The 20,074-nt window shown below is 34.6% G+C and overlaps 1 protein-coding gene across 1 annotated transcript in view; it reads right to left on the minus strand.

Annotated features, from left to right (window-relative positions):
* TTC6 (tetratricopeptide repeat domain 6) overlaps positions 1-20,074 on the minus strand; it is a gene marked incomplete at both ends in the record, with an annotated part of 195,629 nt that overhangs the window by 13,009 nt on the left and 162,546 nt on the right. The window contains 9 exons of the mRNA XM_081048294.1: positions 4,887-5,006; positions 7,426-7,539; positions 9,067-9,207; positions 10,039-10,188; positions 11,397-11,531; positions 14,292-14,452; positions 14,864-14,940; positions 15,879-15,961; positions 18,748-18,898. Of these exons, the coding sequence (XP_080904420.1) occupies positions 4,887-5,006; positions 7,426-7,539; positions 9,067-9,207; positions 10,039-10,188; positions 11,397-11,531; positions 14,292-14,452; positions 14,864-14,940; positions 15,879-15,961; positions 18,748-18,898 (1,132 nt within the window). The remainder of the gene's footprint in view (positions 1-4,886; positions 5,007-7,425; positions 7,540-9,066; positions 9,208-10,038; positions 10,189-11,396; positions 11,532-14,291; positions 14,453-14,863; positions 14,941-15,878; positions 15,962-18,747; positions 18,899-20,074) is intronic.

The raw sequence follows: 20,074 nt of genomic DNA on the forward strand, positions 1-20,074 counted from the left end.
GGACTTAACGGGGCCTTTTGTGTAGATTAGCTAAGGCTGCTCCTACCTTTGGAATCCACATTTCTAGGGAGAAGTGTATCATTTTGTCCAGAGATCCTAGAAGCTCCTGACATGGAGCAATGGAAACTCTTATCCCAAGATTTTGAGTTAAGAAAGTCAGCTAGGATGGACCTGAATGGCCCTGGGGAAGAGGTTGTTTAAGAGAATTAAAAGTGCTAAGCACCTATGCAAGAGATCATGACCTTGAACACTCTCCTCTATTAGGTCCCAGAGACACAGTGTCCGAAGTTCATAAGCTTTTCAAAGCCCTACAACAATATTTGAGATCTGAAGCAAAATAAGAACATCACTAAAGTGAAATTAATAAAATACTTAAATAAACATTGACATATCAAAACATCATGTAAACTGCAAAGGTTTTGCTTTTTCCCAAAGGACTGTTTCAACAGGAATTTCCGTGGGCAGTTTTGGTTGTGATCGAGCTAAAAAGTAGAGAGTACTGTAACCTCCTCCTCCGGAGAGGCAAAAGGAAATCCCTCCACACTCCCTTCCCAGAGGCTGGGACACCTGCACTCTGAAGCCTTAAAGAGCAAGTGTCAGAGATCTGCCTTCCCCCAACTGGAGAGGAGCTAACCGTAGCACCCTCTCCTTCTCCCCATCTCCCTCTGCCCTTCCTCTTTCCACAACCTTCCCTGGCTGTACCAGAGGGAGGAAGCTGGCTTTCTTGTGTGGGTAGAATGAGTTTTCTGCAAATATTGGGGTTGGCAGAGGGAGCAGTAGGGTTACACCCAGCCAGGATCCTATTGGGGGGGAAGGTTGGAGTCACAGAGTAATCTGTGGATGTGGACAGGTAGATTACTGAAGCGTACTTTGATACTAAATGGAACTATTTAAAAGAGAATTTAAAAATCTATGTCTAATCAAATATAAACTAATCAAATATGTTACCAGATAAATCCCCTGAAAGGACTGTTTTGTTAAAATGGAGGCAAACTTACAAGTGTAAGTTTGTACACTTGTAAGTGTGAGATTTATTACAAACATTCCTATTAATTTTGGGAGTTATGAGGAGTGACCAAGAACTTAAAGGCCAAGTTTAGTTTTGAAATCAGACAAAACTTATAAAAGTCAGCTTGACTCTATATACATAATCATTATTATGCTACATGGTCATTAGGCATTATTACCAGCAATAGACATAAATGATGACTATTAGAATGACTGAGAATATAGCTAGTAGCAGTTATGATTTTTCTCTTCTGCATCAACTTCTCCTTGAATATGAGGATCATAAAAAACAAACCACAAGGACAAAGCAAATTGCCTCCATTGAAGAGCTTATCTGTAAGGACCTTCACCCACACTGTCTTCCTCTCTCTTTGTCAGAGGATAAGACTCTTGACCTCATTCCTTCCAATCTCCTTTGGAAACATGCTCCCTCGTATTCCTGCTGTTTTCTGTATTTTTAATTTTTGTCTCACTGCTCCAACCCAACCTAATGTGCCTTCGCTCAATCCTCCCTGCCTACAACTACACATGGCCCTGTCACGGGGAGATTGTCACGACCAATCTCCCCGAAGCATAGTTGACACTATCTTCATATCCCCAAATTCCATCAACTTCCTCTTATTCGTGCCGTATAATAAGGCCAATTCTATTTTGTAAATTGCATCTAAAGACATTTTTTACTTGTTTACTTCTTATCAAAGTAACCCATGTACATAGTGTATAGGGTCTAATAAAATTTAGAAGACTTAAAATACTTCAGGCCATAATCCCCTGCTCCAACTCTCCTTAGCACTGAGTCCCACTCTCCAAAAGCAATTGTTTTTACATCTTAGTGTTATGACTTCTGCTATTTACCTTCAAATTTCAAAATAACATGATTATTGTGTCATGTTTAACTTCCCACTTAGGATAGAATTTAGCTCTTACACACACTTCCTCTTCTCCCACCATCCCTATACCTCTGACAATCCCTTGTTTTAGTCTCTGTTTTACTTCCCTGGAGTGTAGGATCCTTGGCTACCCATTCATATTTAAGTTTGAGGTATTATAATCCAGAATGGTGGTTTTAAGGGCCTGAACATTTCTTCTCCACTATCTTTAACCTTGTGGGATTATATCTTTTTTATTCCTTTATTGTCTTCCTCGTAGGTTTTCAAGAGGACAGGAAGAGATAAACAGATGTTCTCAATCCAACAAGTTTAACCATTAACTTCCTAAACAGTGCCGCTCGACATGCTGCACTCTACTTCCTGATCCAGGCTTTCCTATGAAGATCATACAAGGATCAATTAATTGATATGTTTTTAACACTCATCCTACTTGACCTCTGTTAATCAATAATTCCTACTACAAATTTTCCCTGGGTAGGTGTTAAGACTGCTGTCTCCTGGTTCTTCATCTAGCCCTTTTATAATTCACTCGTATATTTCTTCATTGATTCTTCCTCAGCCTGCATCATATTTTTAATTTAATTTTTCAAATTAGCTTCCTACTTTACATAGAGAAAAAGACTTTTTTTTTTTTTTTTTTGCTTTTAAGTAGTGTTTGCAGGGAATATTTTTTTCTGGACTTTTACTCTTAGCTATCTTTACCAATATATTTAAATTGTGTTTCTTGTAGCCAGAATATAGTGGGGCATGTTTAAAAAATTCAGATCTGACATTCTCATTATCTTAATTGGTATATTTTTACCATTTCTATTAAATGTAACTCCTAATATGATTGGACTTAGGTCTACCATCTTATTGTTTTCTGCTTGTTTCCTGTTTTCTGTTTCTTTGTTTTTCCTTTCCAGACTTATTTTGGATTATTTCAATTTTTTTAATATTCCATTTTAATTTATATACTTTTTTTCGACTGAGGTCACATTTGAGCAGAAATCTGAAATGAAAGGAGGGCATGAGCATACACAGATCAGTAGGAAGAGCGTTCTACATGTACAAAATATCTTGTCTGAAGATCCTGAGGCAGAAAGGGAGCCTCACATTTCCAAGAAATAGCAAAAGACCAGAGTGGAGTGACAAGTCATTTCAGTGAGCAGCAGTCAGATCATGAAGGCTCTTGGTTGGCCATAATCAAGAGTTCAGATTTTATTCTAAGTGTGATAGGAAGCCATTAGACGGTTTCTAGCAGAGGAATGACTTGATCTCTGTTTTTAAGAGGTCTCTCTGGCTGCTGTGTGGAGAACAGCATGTAGAGGGACAATAGCAGAAACAGGCCAATTGGGAAGCTATTGCAATAGTCCAGGGGAAAGATGGTTGAGGCTTGAGTTAGGAGGAGAATGGTGGTGGCAAAAATGAGAAATGACTGAATTCAAAATATATTTTGATGGTAGAGCTGACTGACCTTGCTCATGAGTTAGATGGAGGGTGTAAGGAAAGAGAGGGGTCGAGGATGATTTCCACTAGGCCATGAGCTCCTCAAGGACTGGAAATCTGTCTTATTTTTCTCCATATTTTCCATACCAATGCCAATACCTTGCCTTGTCTGAAAGAACATAGGATTTGGATTCAGGTAAGACCTGAGTTCAAATCCTGCTCCAGTACTTCCTGGTTGGAAGACTTTATTTAACTTCTTTTGAATATCAGTTTCTCATCTATAAGTTAGAATTATAAATTGAAGCATTACTGAGAACCTGGTATGTTGATATTACATATTAAATAAATATTTACCCAGTAGATAACACAGGCCCTGCATTTAATTCTTCAACAATTGAGGTCTTTTGCTCTGAACCCCTATTTTTCACACATCTCCACCCCAATACTGTTGCCCAGACTTGCCTACTCTAAACAAAGAAGTTCTTTGGCTCCTCCTACCTGAGGAAATTCCAAATGGCATATCTCAAAACCAAAACCTAAAGTTCAACTCTTGGAATTACATTTCATCATGGTGTAAATTGCCTAGAAATAGGTTTCTCAGACACTTGCTTAATAATAAGTAATTCTGTTGGGCAGAATCTCAAAAGACGACTCCAGAAGTAGAAAAATAATATAAGCCATCTTTGGAGGTGCGAAAAATAGGAAACATTCCACTACATAATGTTCCCTTGTAGTTCCTCAGAAACAAAGAAGCAAAGCTACCATTATTTAACAGCAAACTTCAAATTGCTATTTATTTTTTTGCCTTGTATCTCTTAATCTTAATTACAAAATTAATTTAAATTTGATAATACAAATAAGATAAAAATGAGAATGATGAATTTTGTTTAATTATTCAATAAAGAAATACATTTTAACCACCTGTTTCTTTTTGATATATTGCAGGTGCTATCTTCTATTGCAATTCTGAGTTCCTCAGTAGCCTATTTTGAACTGCTATTTTCTGCCTTATGCAAAACAAACTGATTTATTTTTATATATTTTCAATGGGGAATGAGAAAAACTGTGAATGAGAGCACCAAGTAGCGAAGTAGGCAATACATAAATCATTTTATTTGCCAAATATTTTGTATTTTCTGTATAGTCAAGATACTCCCTTAGAGGAGGTGATATTTCATCAAATCAGAAATATTAGTTTTACATATTGGCTACTTACTGTGTTTCCCCGAAAATAAGACCTAACCGGAAAATAACTTTAGCATGATTTTTCAGGATGACATCCCCTGAACATAAGCCCTAATGCATCTTTTGGAGCAAAAGTTAATATAAGATCCGGTCTTATTTTCGGGGAAACACAGTACCTGAAATCAAAACAAAGTGAAAATACACTTTTTTTTGCAGAGTCTATTAGTCAAAGTATTTAAATACAATTCTTGCTAACGTTGAATTGTTGCTCAGTAATATTTTCATTTGATATTAAGAAAAACTTGTTCACTATTTTCAGAAGTGAACATGTAAAATCAAGTGGGTTCATTTTTACAAGTAAACAGGAAGGATTACCTCTAATGCAAAGCTGTACTGCTCTAGTTCTTTATAAATGAGTCCACGATTAATGAAGGTATTTAATGTCACAGTTTCTCCAGCATCAAGAAGAAGCACAATTCCATAATCTGTTAATGCCTAAAAATAAAATAATTGCTTACAACCTAGATTCAACTCTGTAAAGTCTCACTACATTGGCCAAAGACAAATGTGTTTAAATACAAACTGGGACATCACAATTAGTATTTAATTTGACTTACAATTTATAACCCAAAATAATCATTTGCTAGATTTAAAGGTCCCCTTAACTAAATATTCTCAATACTGCTACTTTTTAATAAGTGGTGCTCACTGTGCTTACACTTCACATGTTATTTGTGACTCATTTGAAGCATATTTCATGTCTATGGGTTGAAAGGAGCCTACGACACCCTTCCCCACTCAGCAGTTTCACCAAATGACTGTTGACATTAAAGCAGAGCACTTGCTGCCTTTTGAAATTTACTTTCATTTTAGTATTTTATTGTTTTCCTCACTGGAACCTACATTTTATGGAGGCAGCGCTTATCCATTTTGTTCATCTTTATAATGCCAGTAACTAGCACCATGCCTGCATATACTAGGCATTCAATCAAGTTTTGTTGAGAGAATAAATCATGAATCAATGAAAATGGATCTCAATAAAACTAATAATCACTTGTTGGACAATTACTTCAAAATATTTCCACAGGTATACTTGTTTCTTTTTAAGGTATTAGTCTCAGTTGAGAATAAATTAACCCAGAGGACCTTTCTCCACTACTTGTATCTTTTTTGTTTACTTAATGAATAAACAAATATTCTCTTGGTCGTCTATTCTACACCAGTTACTAGGAGCATTCCAAATTTGAGTAAGAGCTGAATCTCTGAATTCATTTTTCTACTGAACATTTTGTCCAAAAGAGCCATATGGTTTCATCAGAAAAGGGCCAAATCGTATGCCTACAGCACAGGCTAACTGAAAATGCAAATAAATAGTATTTTACTATTTGCTCAGTTGTCCTCTAGTGTTTCATGATTAGGCACTCAAGTGTCTAAAAGAACTGTACAGTTAAAGATCCCATATGCACATTATGGCATAATTATAAACAAACACTGCAAGGGTTATAAAAATAATTCATAATCCTTATAAAAATAGAACTAAACTAAACTAAAATGTTAGCACTTTTCCTTTCATAGAATCACAGAATGTGAAACCTGTAACATGCCCTAGAGATCCACTGAGCAGCTGAGTATATGTGATACAAGAGGAAACAAAGACTGGTAAATGAGATTTCATGACTATTAATGAGCAGGATTTGTATCATGCCTCCGCTATTATTACGAGCATTTCAGTCTTCAGAAAGTGAGTTAACACTAAGCCTCAGTTTCCTCATCTGCAAAATGGGGATATTAATAATAGATCATATTGCTGCAAAAAGTCATTGTTTTGATGCTACATTGGTAAAGCATTTAGCCCAGTACACAATAAGCCCTAAAGTAAGTGGTAATTGTTACTATTTTTATTAATGTAGAGTGGTGGAAACCAGAATTCACCTTTTCTTAGTTTTTATGAAACCATATCTTGGGAGAATGTCTAAGTACATTTTCTGCAGTAAGATGCTTGGGTTTTCTCACTGCAGTGATGGCAGGAATGCTGAGAAACAGGTGGAGGTAAACAAAAAGGGAGGAGATGACACTGTTAAAGGATATCCGGTCCATAAGCTGGAGGTCAGATGTTTTTACAAAGCCACCTAAAGACTGTTAACCAGAAGCAAACAAACCTGTGAACATCAGTGCGGGTCTCTACTCCTTGTGTGACTTGGATGTGTTTCTAACCTCTCCCTACTTCCATTTCCTCATCTGTAAAATGAGTGATTGGATGAAATGGGTTGGGTACCTGGCAGCTCTAAAATAGCCAATATGATTTATTCTAGTTAGGTCTCTCTTCAGGTAGTTTTACATCTTCCTTATTTATAGAGCACTGGGCTGTTACCTATCAGAGATAACAAAATGGGCATTCCCTGCCTCCACCCAGCCCATTCTTTGCGGCTTCATAGTTACTGAGGAAAGGCAGGAGTGCAGTTCTGGAGGGAGTCATCAAAGACACCTGCTGTGCAGGTTACTCTGATAAATGATCCTTTAATTAGCTCCTAGAATCTTAACAACTCCTTTGTTAAAAATTAGTTATTCATTTGTCAACATTTCCTGGGGAAACCTGATCGTGTGGTTACCAGGAATTCTACATCCTTTTAGGCAGAAACAATGTTTCTCAAGTTCTTCCTTTCCATAGCAAATAAATTTCTAAATCTCTAAATGTTTTAAACAGATTTAACTTTTAACTGTCCACATTTCAAGCAGATTGGGGGCGTGGCCACACAATGCAGCAGGAATGTGATGTGTGTGTGTGTGTGTGTGTGTGTATTTCCACAGGAATTACTTTTCAAAATTACAACAAATAATAAGAAAACACTTTACACATGCTTTAAATGTATTTACAAATGCTTTAACATTTTGTTTACTGAAATGGTCATCTTACCATTCGAAGTTCACTAATCTTGGTGTAACATAATGCTCTGTTATAAAATGCTATATAATTGTTTTTGTACATGTTGATAGCTTTAGTTAAATCTGCAATTGCTAGCTTATAAGCCTAAAAGGAAAAAAATAATAATAATTAGGTGAGAAGGGTTCATCATAATGGACTGCAATTTAATTGTAAAATAAATTCTTGATTCTATCCGAGTTTTTGGAACACTGTGTGGCATCTGTAATATTAAGACGATCAAGCTAATCTTTCATAGAATTAATTAAGAAGATATCTTGGTAGGAATTATTATCGTAGTTTCTGTTACTTGCAAATAAAATTAAATATATAAAGAACTTTAATTTAGATGATTATCTTATTGCCAATGTTGCTATACAACAAGGAGAAGATTAGACTTCTTATTGATAAAAGAGAAGCAAACCGTATTCCTCCAGCAAATATTCACCACAGCTTGCTTCCTTCTTTCACTCATACTGTCATGTAATTGTCACGTTTTCTACCCACGTTTTCTTCTGCTTCCTCTTTGATGCTTCTCTGATACCTTAGATCACCCATTTCTAAAGATTGTAATTTTCATGGAATTAACCCATAATACAAGGTCTTACCTTTGCTTTAAGGTATTATTTGCAAAATATTTCATATGAAATAGCTACAATGAAAGGTCAGAAAAGAACAATAGAGAGCAACAAAGTATTCCATGAAGTATCAGATACCACTTCTATATATGCCCTTTTGACTCTAATTTCCGTTTAGGAATCAATCATAAACTCAAGCAATGATTTTGTTCTCAGTGTGTACAACTGTATTATTTAAAATGGTAAAAAAAACTAAAACAACTCAAACTTCCAACAATCAAGTGGTAAAAAATTAACTATGGTGGAATATTATTCAGTCATTGAAAAAAATGGTAGCTTCGAAGGTTAAGTATGAGAAGCAGGGCACAACACAAATTATGTAAATAGTGTAATCCCAATTTTAGAAAATAAATATCATATATTATTAGGGGGAAAAAAAGACAAGGCAAGTACAACAAAATGCTCTCAAGAATTTTCATTTGATGATCGGATAATAGGTGAATTTAGTCTTCTTTATTCCCACTTTGAATTTTCCAAATTCTTTACAGTGAATATATACTACTTTCTTAATAAAAATAAAAAAATAAGTGCTATTTAAACTCATAGACACAGACAGTAGTTTAGTGGTTACCGGAGGGTCAGGGGGTGGGGGGAGCGAGATGAAGGTAAGGGGGATCAAATATATGGTGATGGAAGGAGAACTGATTCTTGGTGGTGAACACACAATGGGATTTATAGATGATGTATTATAGAATTGTACACTTGAAACCTATGTAATTTTACTAACCATTGTCATCTAAATCAATTTTAAATTAGAAAAATAAAATAATTAAAATAAATAAAATGTAAATTTCAAAATAAATATCACTATTTTGTAAGAAATTATGAATTGAAATTCCTTTGGATATACTGTGGAGGTGTAAGGTGTTCTACGCAGCTCTGCCCTTAACACCATGGTGATTCTTCTTGCACAGAGAGTAAAAGGAAGTGCGTCCCTACTGAGCCTCCAAGCATCCGCCCACCATAAGATTTCAGTAAAGACAGGAAGTCACCCTACCTTGTTGGAGTATTTCAGAATGCCTCTGTAGAGATAAGCTCGCACACTCTGAGGATAAATTTTGATGGCCTCATTACAATTCAAGATTGCTTTGGAGTATCTGCCTTTCATAGCATAGAAGGCTACTCGGCTTAAATATGCCTTTTCAGAGAAAGAGAGGAGGAAAATAGGAATGGATATTTTCATAAAAGCTTCAATTTTACCAAAATATATGGTAGTTTGGACAAATCTATGCCACCAAAAGGTGGTAAAATATGTAGCCTTTTTTCCACTCTTTTGTTAGAAAAAAATTCGTACAGAATAATTGAAAGAATAGTACAATGAACATCCATATGCCTATACCTGGATTCAATAATTATTAACATTTTGTAATATTTATTGTATCTTCTTTTTCCAGAACTATTTAAAAATAAGTTGTAGACATCATAACAATTCACCCAAGTCTTCCAGAATGCATCATCTGTGAAGAAGACATTCTCCTGTGTAATCACACTATCGTAATATATCTAAGAAAATTAATAGTATTTCTCTAAAATCATCTAATATTTAGTCCATATTCAAAATTCATAGACTTGTAAAATCAGGATCTAATCAAACTTTACCTATTGAATTTTATATTGTCTCTATCGTCTCTTAAAAGGCAGGAATAAATGTGATAACAAAAGAAGAAGTAAATAAAATTAGTAAAAGTATATGAAATTATAATTATTAATAGGTACATCAAAATATTAACAATATTACTATGCATCACAATTCACAAAACACTTTTACGTATATAATATCCCTGTTGGAAATAATATTTTTAGTTCAAGGGGAAATATAGATATAAGCATTATCAAAACATAATTAGCTGAAAAGTAGATATATAAATAACTGATTGTTGCTAACTAATAACAATGACATATAAATGATTTAACAGTTTTAGAAAGTCTAGCATACTCTCTAAATCACTGAAGTTGTTCATTTAAATACCTCATAATATTTTGGATCCAGGGTAATTGCACGATTAAAATCCAGGATCGAGCTCTCCTTTTGGAGTTTTACTTTACAAAGCCCACGTTGATAAAAGCCTCCTGCGAAATTAGGATTTGCTTTCACAGCTTTTGTAAAAGAATCAAAAGCCTAGAAGAGTACATTGTTAAAAAACAAATCATTTAGTGAGAATACTATATTAATTTAAAATATTAATAAATTACTATATATAACTATTATTGAAAGTTTTCATTCTTTTGTAGTCATTTTAAACACATTTTTCCCAGTGTACCTTGTGGAACAAACAAAATATTTAAAAACAAGTCAGGCTTTGTATTACAATTTACAAATCCTCTTACTTCCAGATTAATGTCTAAATAACCCTTGTTACATGACACTATTTTTTCAGTGTAATTGTAATCATTATTCTTCATATTGTATAGTCCAAAGAAATCACAACCAGTACATTTGTTTTCCATGAGGGCCCAAGAACCACAGCAGATACATAATTATGAAATTTCAGAACAACAGAACTCCAAAATTGTTCCCAACTTTGTAAAGCAAAGCTCGGTTTGTTCTGGTTGTCAAAAGGGTAAAAACATGGCAAAGATTTGTACTTAATCTTATATTTATTGGACTGTTAATGGAACAATTAATCAAGTGCAGCTCTTTCTCAAGGTTATAGAGATGCAAGTTTCAGACACTGTCCATCGCTATGACTACAAGGACTGGAATGGTGTGTTGTGCGTGTGGAGAGAGATAGAGCTGTGGAATATCCAAACCAACATTAGCCATTGGAAAATATCAACTATTTTACACATTTATCACATCATTGACAATTTTGAAATGGCCTTGTGTGTCAAATAGCCAAATACTGTATAAATATATAAAAATTGAATCAACTGGTTTTCAAAGAATCTGGCCACCTTAATAACCGTTTTCAATCTGATTTGAATTGTTCAGCTGTCAGTAAGAGAAATCAGTGCCCTGATCATTCTTCATTTATTCTACATTACATTGAAGTACTCAATTTAAAGTATTACGATTTAATAAGTAAATTCATATTAATATGATGAAATTATTTTGCTATAATAATTTCTTGCAGTTAGATTTATTGTTTTGGTGGGAAACACACATTACTCTTTAGAATATTGTTGACAAATAAGCCTCAAATAAAATGTGTTGAAAACTAAAACAAAGTAGTAGATATTACAGGGCACATACTTACTGTAGTAAGCCAAGTTTTATAAGAACCTTTGAGTTAGTCACTCACTATATAGGTAACCTTCTGAAATAGAACTGAGGGCAAGCAATTTCTAAAATCACAAATAACTTATGCTCCTAAAAACAGAAAATACCATTTGTAAGTTGCCTTCTTCCATGTAACAAACACCCAAGTTATACAGACAGTTTACTGAAGCCTCTATGGCATTTGGTCCTTTATGGGAATGAGAAAAGACTTCCAAAGCTCTTTTAAACATTAGCACAGCTTCCTATAATGGTTTAAAAAAGAGAGAGAGAGAGAGAGTGAGAGGGGCGAGAATGTTTCTTTCTAATATTTACTGAACATGAAAGCCTTAACCATTAAAAGGAATCCTGAGCACTAGCCCTACTCTCATTTCCCACACGGACACACAGGCCTGGCAAGGGCACAGATGTGGCACTCAGCGAGAAGAGAACCTAGGCTGGCTTCTGATGGCAGCGGGTCCCACCCAAGTGTCTATCCTAATGCAGGGACTTAAGCAGGCTTACACCCGTGGACTTCTGGAACTAAATGTTAAAGGTTATTTCCTTATAGTCTTAAATCAGACCTAAGTTTATAAACTAGTTTATCACCAATTTCCTAGTAATTTTCCTGAAGGGAATACAGAACAGCTATTAGGTAGTAGAAAATCTCCAGTGATAATTTTTGATGGGGTTTTAATCAATCTTTGTTTTTTCCTGCTGTGCTCTTAACGAGGTCCCATGGACACCAGAAAATAAACTCACATCAAAAATCACCCTCTTAAACTATTGAGTCAAAATAGTTGAATAATAATGAAAACAAAACTTCAATTTCCAGATAGAACTGCCTTTTTGTAATTAGCTAATTGATGAATATATCTATATAGAAACACAAATACTTTTGACTCTTTAGCCCATTTTCTTAATTACATTAAATTGCTAAAGAAACGATGAGATTTATAATAACTTGGATATGCTGTGTCCTGTGTCCTTCGCATTTTCTCCCCATGTTACAGCCTCAACATCCATCCTTCCATTCCCACTCTCAGCACAAGATCTTGCCATAGAAAATATCATCACTTCAATTTCCCTCCTTTTAACTTCTTGTGTATCTGTATCTTCCTCCATTTCCTTTTTCCCCTCCTGTTTTTGAATGCATTCCTTTCTGCTCCTTTTCAGAGCTAACTCTTCAAGCTGTGTATTTGACCCCAACTCCTCCTGCCCCACCTGAACACAACCTATTATCTCCTTCCTCTTTTAGTTCTCTGCACCTTAGCTGACTCTTTGAGTTCAAGTCTTTCATGCCATTTAAATTTAAATGAACACATCTTCACTTCCTCTTGCTTCCTCCTCTAGCTGATGTCCACCTCTCTTTCACTACTCAGGTAGCTTTGGGGATTTGCAGGTAGGTGTCCTTACATTCGGAAAACAGTACTGGGGCCGCTGTGTAGATAAATACTTGGAAAACTGTAACACTGTTGCTATAATTCAAGCAAAATAAAAGTATGTTCTGGACTAGGATAATGACCACAGAAATAGAGAAAGAAAGTGGATTCGAGAGATACTTAGAAAGTAGAACCAAAGGAACATCACTATGGATTGGGTAGAAAAGGAAAACCAAGGGGGACCCCAGTATTCTAGTGGAGCAAACGGGACATGGGATGGAGATTAAAGTATATATAAGACCATTCCTAAAAGGAAAGAAATATCATAAAGGTGTCGATTCTCCCTAAAATCATCAAGAGAGTCAATAAAATTCAATCAAAATTCCAATAGGGTTTTTAATGGATCCTGACAAGCTGAATTGAAAAATACATAGAGTGGAGTAAAGGCCCAAGAATAACCAGCAATTTCTTGGAGAATATGGTGTGAATACTTGTTCTACCAGATATTAAGAATTTCAACAAAGCTATAGTAATTAAGACATTGCACTGTTGGGCCAGGGATAGAAAAATTGACCAAAGGCACAGAAGAGGCCCCAAATCACATCTACACATACATGAAAACTTGTAATCTGATAGATACAGCGTTTCAGATCTTTAGGTTAAGGAGAACATTTTAGTAAATGATACTGGAACATTTGAATATCCATATGGGAAAAATTGAAATTTTATCACTATCTCAAACTGAAAAAAATATTAATTTAAGGCAGCATTTCCAATTTAAGATCTTAAATGGAAAAAAGTAAAACTTTTAAACTTTTAGAAGAAAATACGGTTAATATCTTTATGACCTTGGAGCAGGGAAGAACTTCTTAAACAAAAAATTTTTAAGCCATGCCAATAAAACAAAAAGTAATTATATTCCACCACATGAAAATTAAGAACCTGTGTTCACCAAAAGACACCCTTAGAGAAAAGGAAAAGATAGCCACAAATTGCAAGAAGATATGTGTGATACATATAACCAACCATTAACATACAGAATTTAGTGTGCAAAGGCCTAAAATTGATAAGAAAAAGAGAAACAAACAAAAAACGTGTATAGGAAATTGATAGAACAGGAAATATGAGTGGCTAATAAACATATAAAAAGATGCCCGACCTATGCTCAAACTAAGAAATATGAGTTAAGACCACAATGAGACAGCAGTGTTTATCCACCAAATTGACAAAACTAAAGTCTGACAACACCAATTATTATACAGAATGCAGAACAACAGGAACACTCATACACTGCAGGTGGGAGAATAAACTGGTACAACCCAATGGAACAATGTGTCACTTTCTTGAAAGTGAAACATTCACATTCTCTACATACCAACAATTCCACTCCTAGGACCCTCTGGAAAATGCTGGAAAACTACTCCACGTGTTAACAGAAGACAAGAAAAAGAATATGTATAGCAGCTCTACTCTTAAGAGGAAAAAAAAAAATGAAAAGGAAACAACCCAAGTGTTAATTAACAGAAGATTCAGTTTAAAAATGGTATAATTTAATTTTGTAAAAAAAAAAAAAATCTAAGCATTTGAAGAAAAATATAAAAATTCTCTTAATAGATTTAGTAAACGTTACGTAAGACTTTGCACCTTGTATCTCTTGGCCTTCATCTGGGCTTTTGCTAATAGAGTATACATGGTGATTTCAGGCTTATTCAAGGTCATCCGACTCAGGACCTGAATGGCCTTGTCATGGTTTTCACAAAAGGAATAAATGAGTGCTTGCTGTATAGGACTCAACTCAATGACACCTAAAAGGAAAGGAAAGTTTATCAATACCTTTGTCAACTGTCTAGGATTTAGAATTATATGTAATCATTCTAAAGACGTCAGGCAATTCAATGACCTGTTTTAATATAAGTTAACAAATCAATATGATGTTAAAATCTATTAACAAAAGACATTTCGATTATAAACAAAAATAAAAGTGTAAGCCTGGCATTTCCTATGAAAATCTCACAAAATTCACAATGTTATGAACCATTTTACTAACTGATTATGTACAAGTGAAACTGAAGTTTTAAGATTTCAGAATCGAACTTTGACTTTCAAGTGAACCCTCCAAGCTATCTGTACATAGCTATTGCAAATAGTTTAAAAGTTTTAAAGAGGTGTTTCTTTTTAAATTAAGATGATTATAATTTTGCACTAATTATATTTACCTTTGTTCATTTCTGCTACTTGATAAATAGTGAACTTTGCAAGAGCATAACATTTCATCATAAGAAGATACTGTCCTCTGGAAGAAATAATACCTTTTCAATTCTAAGCAGTTATGAATAATTTTTCTACAGTAAAGTTTCTTATAACCAATTAGTTAAAATTTTTAAATTAACATACATTTATTTATACTTACATATCTATGATGAAAACAATGTCAAAATTATAAACATTTTATGCAGTCTAAGTGGACCAATTAGCTTGGGGATGTAATAAGAAAACAATTTAGGAAATGTGAAGCGAAAGAAAAATACTCAAAGCTTTTTGCAGTTACCTGTATTTAAAGTGTGATACTCTGATGCTGAGAAATTACAAAAGATAAACACAGTTTATCAAGAGACAAAAAAGTGGGGAAGTATTTACATAAATTGCTAAAACGTGGTTCAAAAGTTTAAAAACAAAGCAAGCTTTTATCAGAAAGCATTGTTCTAGTCCATTTTCCCATCTGTAAGCCCCTTTCGCATGTTAGAGACTCTAACATATTTTTGGTGATAACTCATAACTTGCAATGGGTCTCTTTATAGCAAGCTCTACTGCATTTGAAATACAATTCCGTGTGTCACTTTTTTTTTTTTCCACTGAATTAACTGAGATTTACTTTTGGTACCTCTGTGGACACAATCAAACTGTTCAAAATATGTTACCTTAATTTCATAAGCTATGTGATAACCACATAACCAGTAATCTACAGAGGCCTCAAAGAATTTAAACACTAAACAGTTGTGTTTTGAGGTAAGGAGAGAGCAAAGAGAAAGATCTGTTTATCTTATATTACAAATTATCTTGAAGCTTAACAAAAACAATAACTGTATCCAACTTGCTGGTTGGTTGATGGCCATTGTTGAAAGCTTAAATGTAAAACAAGGAGTCTGGAAAGATCGAGAGAGAATTAAAGATTCCAATAGCTAGCGCAGTTGCTCAGCTATCCCAAGGAGAATTTTATTTCTATGTCCATACCTTATTATATATAATTGGATTCCATCTGGCTGAAGGTGGATAGCACGAGATAACTCTCTTACTGCCCTTTTCAAATTATGCAACTGTTGAGTGATAAACAGAAACTTAGCTCATAACAACACTGATTGCTTCCTTTCTGATGTTCATCCTTCCTATCCTCCGATACAGAAATTTTACAAAAACATCTCCTAAGAGCCATTTTTCTTAAGAATCACATAGCAAATGGGATGCAAATTTTTTTTAAAGTTTATGATGCAAAGAATTATGGTTTTTAAAAACCATTTATCTTTCATTTCAAAGAATTTTTAACATAACCGCACAATTTACATAAGTATCATACATTCTACTTTGTTTTCATTTTTTGTTTAGCTTTTCAGGTTTTTTCCCTTCCACCATAACACTTTTTCCACCAAACTTTACTCATATTAATAAATTAGTATTCAAAGGAGAGTAAAATTAAAAAGTCAATTCCACTTAAAAATAAGAGAGAAAAAAGCAGGCACTTTAATCAGCAAATAAATGAATAAAACAAAATACAAGAATGATGAAAAAGATGTCTGCTTAAGATCAATATACAATGAAAAGTAAACATTGATTCTTTCCTTAATACTGGTCATAGGAGCATAACCTAGATTTGTACAAATTTGGGGACAAAAGTCATTGGGAATATTACAAAAGGAGGACAACACAGACCCCGGGAAAATGAACCTGAGACAGCCAATGACTTCTCTTACTGTGCTGACATCAAAGAGGAGAATGCACAAAACTAATCTGTGCCTGGAAGCAGGCAGTACTTGTTGAAATGGTACAAACTATTAGGAGGAAATAGTGGGTGGAGTCAAAAGAGGGAACCTAAAAGGAGAGAGTTTGAGATGCATTTTTAAAATATTGAGAATTTCTGTGGAACTTCTGGCCAACTGCTTCTTGAGTTGGCCCTGCTTAGGTTGGTGTAGTTATTAAATCATCTAGTCACATGTCTGTATGAGTCCACCTGTCCCAACTGTGTTTATGCACTGAGGGAACCCTCGCTGAGAAAGATGGAGGCTTGTTCTCAGATCTTTATAAGCTCTTCTGGGGTTGGACTTCTCCAGGCAGCCTTAGATTAGATTCACCCTGGAGATGGAACCCACACAGTAGCCATAAGTATTATTCTATATACACACACAGGATATGATTTGTAATTGTTTTATTTACTTGGGATCATAATGTATACTTTACACTCTTTTCTGAATCTTGCTTTTCTTATTTAACAGTATCTCAAGGAAATATGCTCCCAGTCAGCGGATATAGTTCTAATTATTGTTTTTATTGACTACATAACATTCGATGGTGTGAATACAACACAATTTATTCAACTATTACTGTGTAGAAATTTTTGCCTCCTCAGAAAATGATGTTTTGAATATATGTGTTTGTACCCTGGTATTACGCTGGCGCTTTGGTTTCTAAGTGCACCCAAAAGAAATTCCAACTTCCTCCAGAAGCCCTCAGCTCCAACAGCCTGGAGTTAAGCAAAACGACCACACACTACAATATGCCCATTTCTTCCCCAACAGGAGTCAAGAGCAAACTTTCCCTGAGGACAATACTAAACCTGCCCTGGGTCTTCTACCTCCATCGTCAGGAAGGTAGGGGCTTTAAACGAGACTCTAGTCACATTGGGTCCTGAGATGTAGATAGTGAAAAACAGAGCCTCTAGCCACCTCTCAGTGGACACACAGTGTGAGCAAGAGAAAAAGCTTGATTTTAAAATGGTGATTTTTGAAGTGGGTTTTTTTTTTATGGGTTTTTTTTTGTTGTTGTTCATTTGAATTTTTGCAGAGGAGTTTGTTTTATCTGTGTTTGTGTGTGTGTATGTGTTTCCACACCATAACCTAGCCTTCCTGACTGAAACCAGTGTGTCCAGAGGACTTATAGGAGATAAGGGCAGAAAGATAACGAGGAGCTAGTTCACGTGGGCTCTTGTAGGCCTTTGGCTTTTGCAGGATTTGGCTTTTATTCTGAGTGCAAAGCGAACCTATTGAAATTATTTGGGCAAAGAAGTGAAATAATCTGAAATGTTTTAATAGGATCAGTATGATTGTTGTGTTGAAAATCCATCAAAAAGAGGTAAAGAACAGAAGCAAGAAGACCAGGAGACTACTGCAATAAACCTGATGAGAAATGACAGTGTCTTGGGCAGGGAGGTTAGTGGCAGAGAAGTGGAAAGGGGTCTCTGTTTTGAAAGGCAGAGACCACAGTTAACAGTGTTTATCTCTGCAAAGTCAGATTTGGTTGGAGTCAAAGAAGACTTTTACAGTTTATTATATTGTTCAAATTTGTTACACTAAGGATTTTTAAATTTACATTTTTAAATTACATTTTAAAATGTAAATAACTGGAAATTTAAACAAAATTTAAAGGAAATTATGAATGAATAGGACCCCATTCTATGCATGAAGTCCATTCTATAAACCCACCCACTCACTAATACACACATACACACACACACACACACACAGACGCAAATACACAACTGACAGACTAAAATGTTAATAGCAGTTATCGCTAGAGAATGAAATTATGGAGAGTTTTAAATTTATTTTTATTTGCATACATATGTTATATGCAATAAATAAATGTTACTTTTGTAGTAAGGAGAACACAAGTATAATTTTAAACAAAAAGAAAATGAAAGACAAAAATTCATACCTCATCAGTAGAGGCTTTATAAGTGGGCAATTACAGTTAACTATAGTTAATATTTATTGCTTATAAATGCATTAGGCTCTGAGAAAAAAATACGTTAGAATATTTTCAATTATATTGAACAAATATCCAGACAATTAAAACTTTTTTTAAAAAATCAAGGTTCTCAAACCTTAGATACCTTATAATAAGTTTCTGCTCGACAAATATAACTTTGAATATATGAAGGATCAAGTCTAATGGCCTCAGAAAAATACCATGTGGCTTCAATGTAGTCATCCAAGTGTAACAGATATATGAGGCCAATATTTATATAAGCCAAAGTAACAGTTCTAAAAAAATGAGAAAGCAAAATTTTGTTAAACATTTTAGTTATTCCAAATGCTCTCCAATTATGAATGAACCTATTGAAATACAAACATCAATATATATCAGGGTTGTTTTGTTTTTTAATGTCTTACTAAAGCAAAGTAAATTAGTTAACTACTTTCTATTAAAAATTATAAAAATCTTTATAAAATCCTTAGCAGGGAGTCAGCATTTGTAGAGACTAGGCTAGGAGCAGAATTTCTGAAGTCTTCTAGACTCTTAGCGATTGATACTTTACTCTTCCTTGACTTCAACTTGATTTATCTTGAATTACAGGATTAGTTTCCCTCAACTCAGAAGTTTTTGCCTCAGGCTATATTATATTCAACATGAGTAACAGTGAAAAACAGTAATAGTTTCAAGGTTTGTGGTTAAAACTTCTCAGCATCACACAGATATTAACATAGCTTCTTTTTTTTTTTTTTTTTTTTTTTTATTAATTAATTTATTTATTAGTTTCAGGTGTACAAAACAAGGTAATACTTAGACATTCATCATTTATATCCCTCATACTGTGAACCCCCCTCCCCCCATCCACTATCCCTCCGACCTCACACTGAACCATCACATTATATATATAAAATTATAGTTGGCATTCATTAATGTTTAGCTTCTGATGTACAATGCCATGATCAGGTATCCACAGTATCCCTGAGGTGGTCTCCCAAATAGGACGCATGTCCATCGGATACCCAACAAAATCTTTACAACATTATAGAATACCTTCCCCAAATTAATTTTCAAAAGAAAAACCCTGAGGCCATCTTGTGGTTACCAGCTGCTTCCAAATCCCTTCACCTTTCCCCTTATCCCCAACCCCCTCTCACACACCCATCTAACCACTCTCGGTTTTTTCTCTGCGTCCCCAAAACTGACTCTGATTAGTTCATTCACATAGTCTTTTCTTTAGATTCCATATATAAGTGAGATCATATGGTACTTGTCTTTCTCTTTCTGACTTATTTCACTTAACATAATGTTCTCTAGATCCATCCATGTTGCTGCAAATGATAAGATTTCTTTCTTCTTTATGGCTGCGTAATACTCCATTGTATAAATGTACCACAGCTTCTTAATCCAGTCATCTACCGATGGGCATTTTGGTTGTTTCCATATCTTGGCTATTGTGTAAAGTGCTG

Source organism: Rhinolophus hipposideros (genome assembly GCF_964194185.1).
Source record: "Rhinolophus hipposideros genome assembly, chromosome: 5".
NCBI classification, from domain to species: Eukaryota; Metazoa; Chordata; class Mammalia; order Chiroptera; family Rhinolophidae; genus Rhinolophus; species Rhinolophus hipposideros.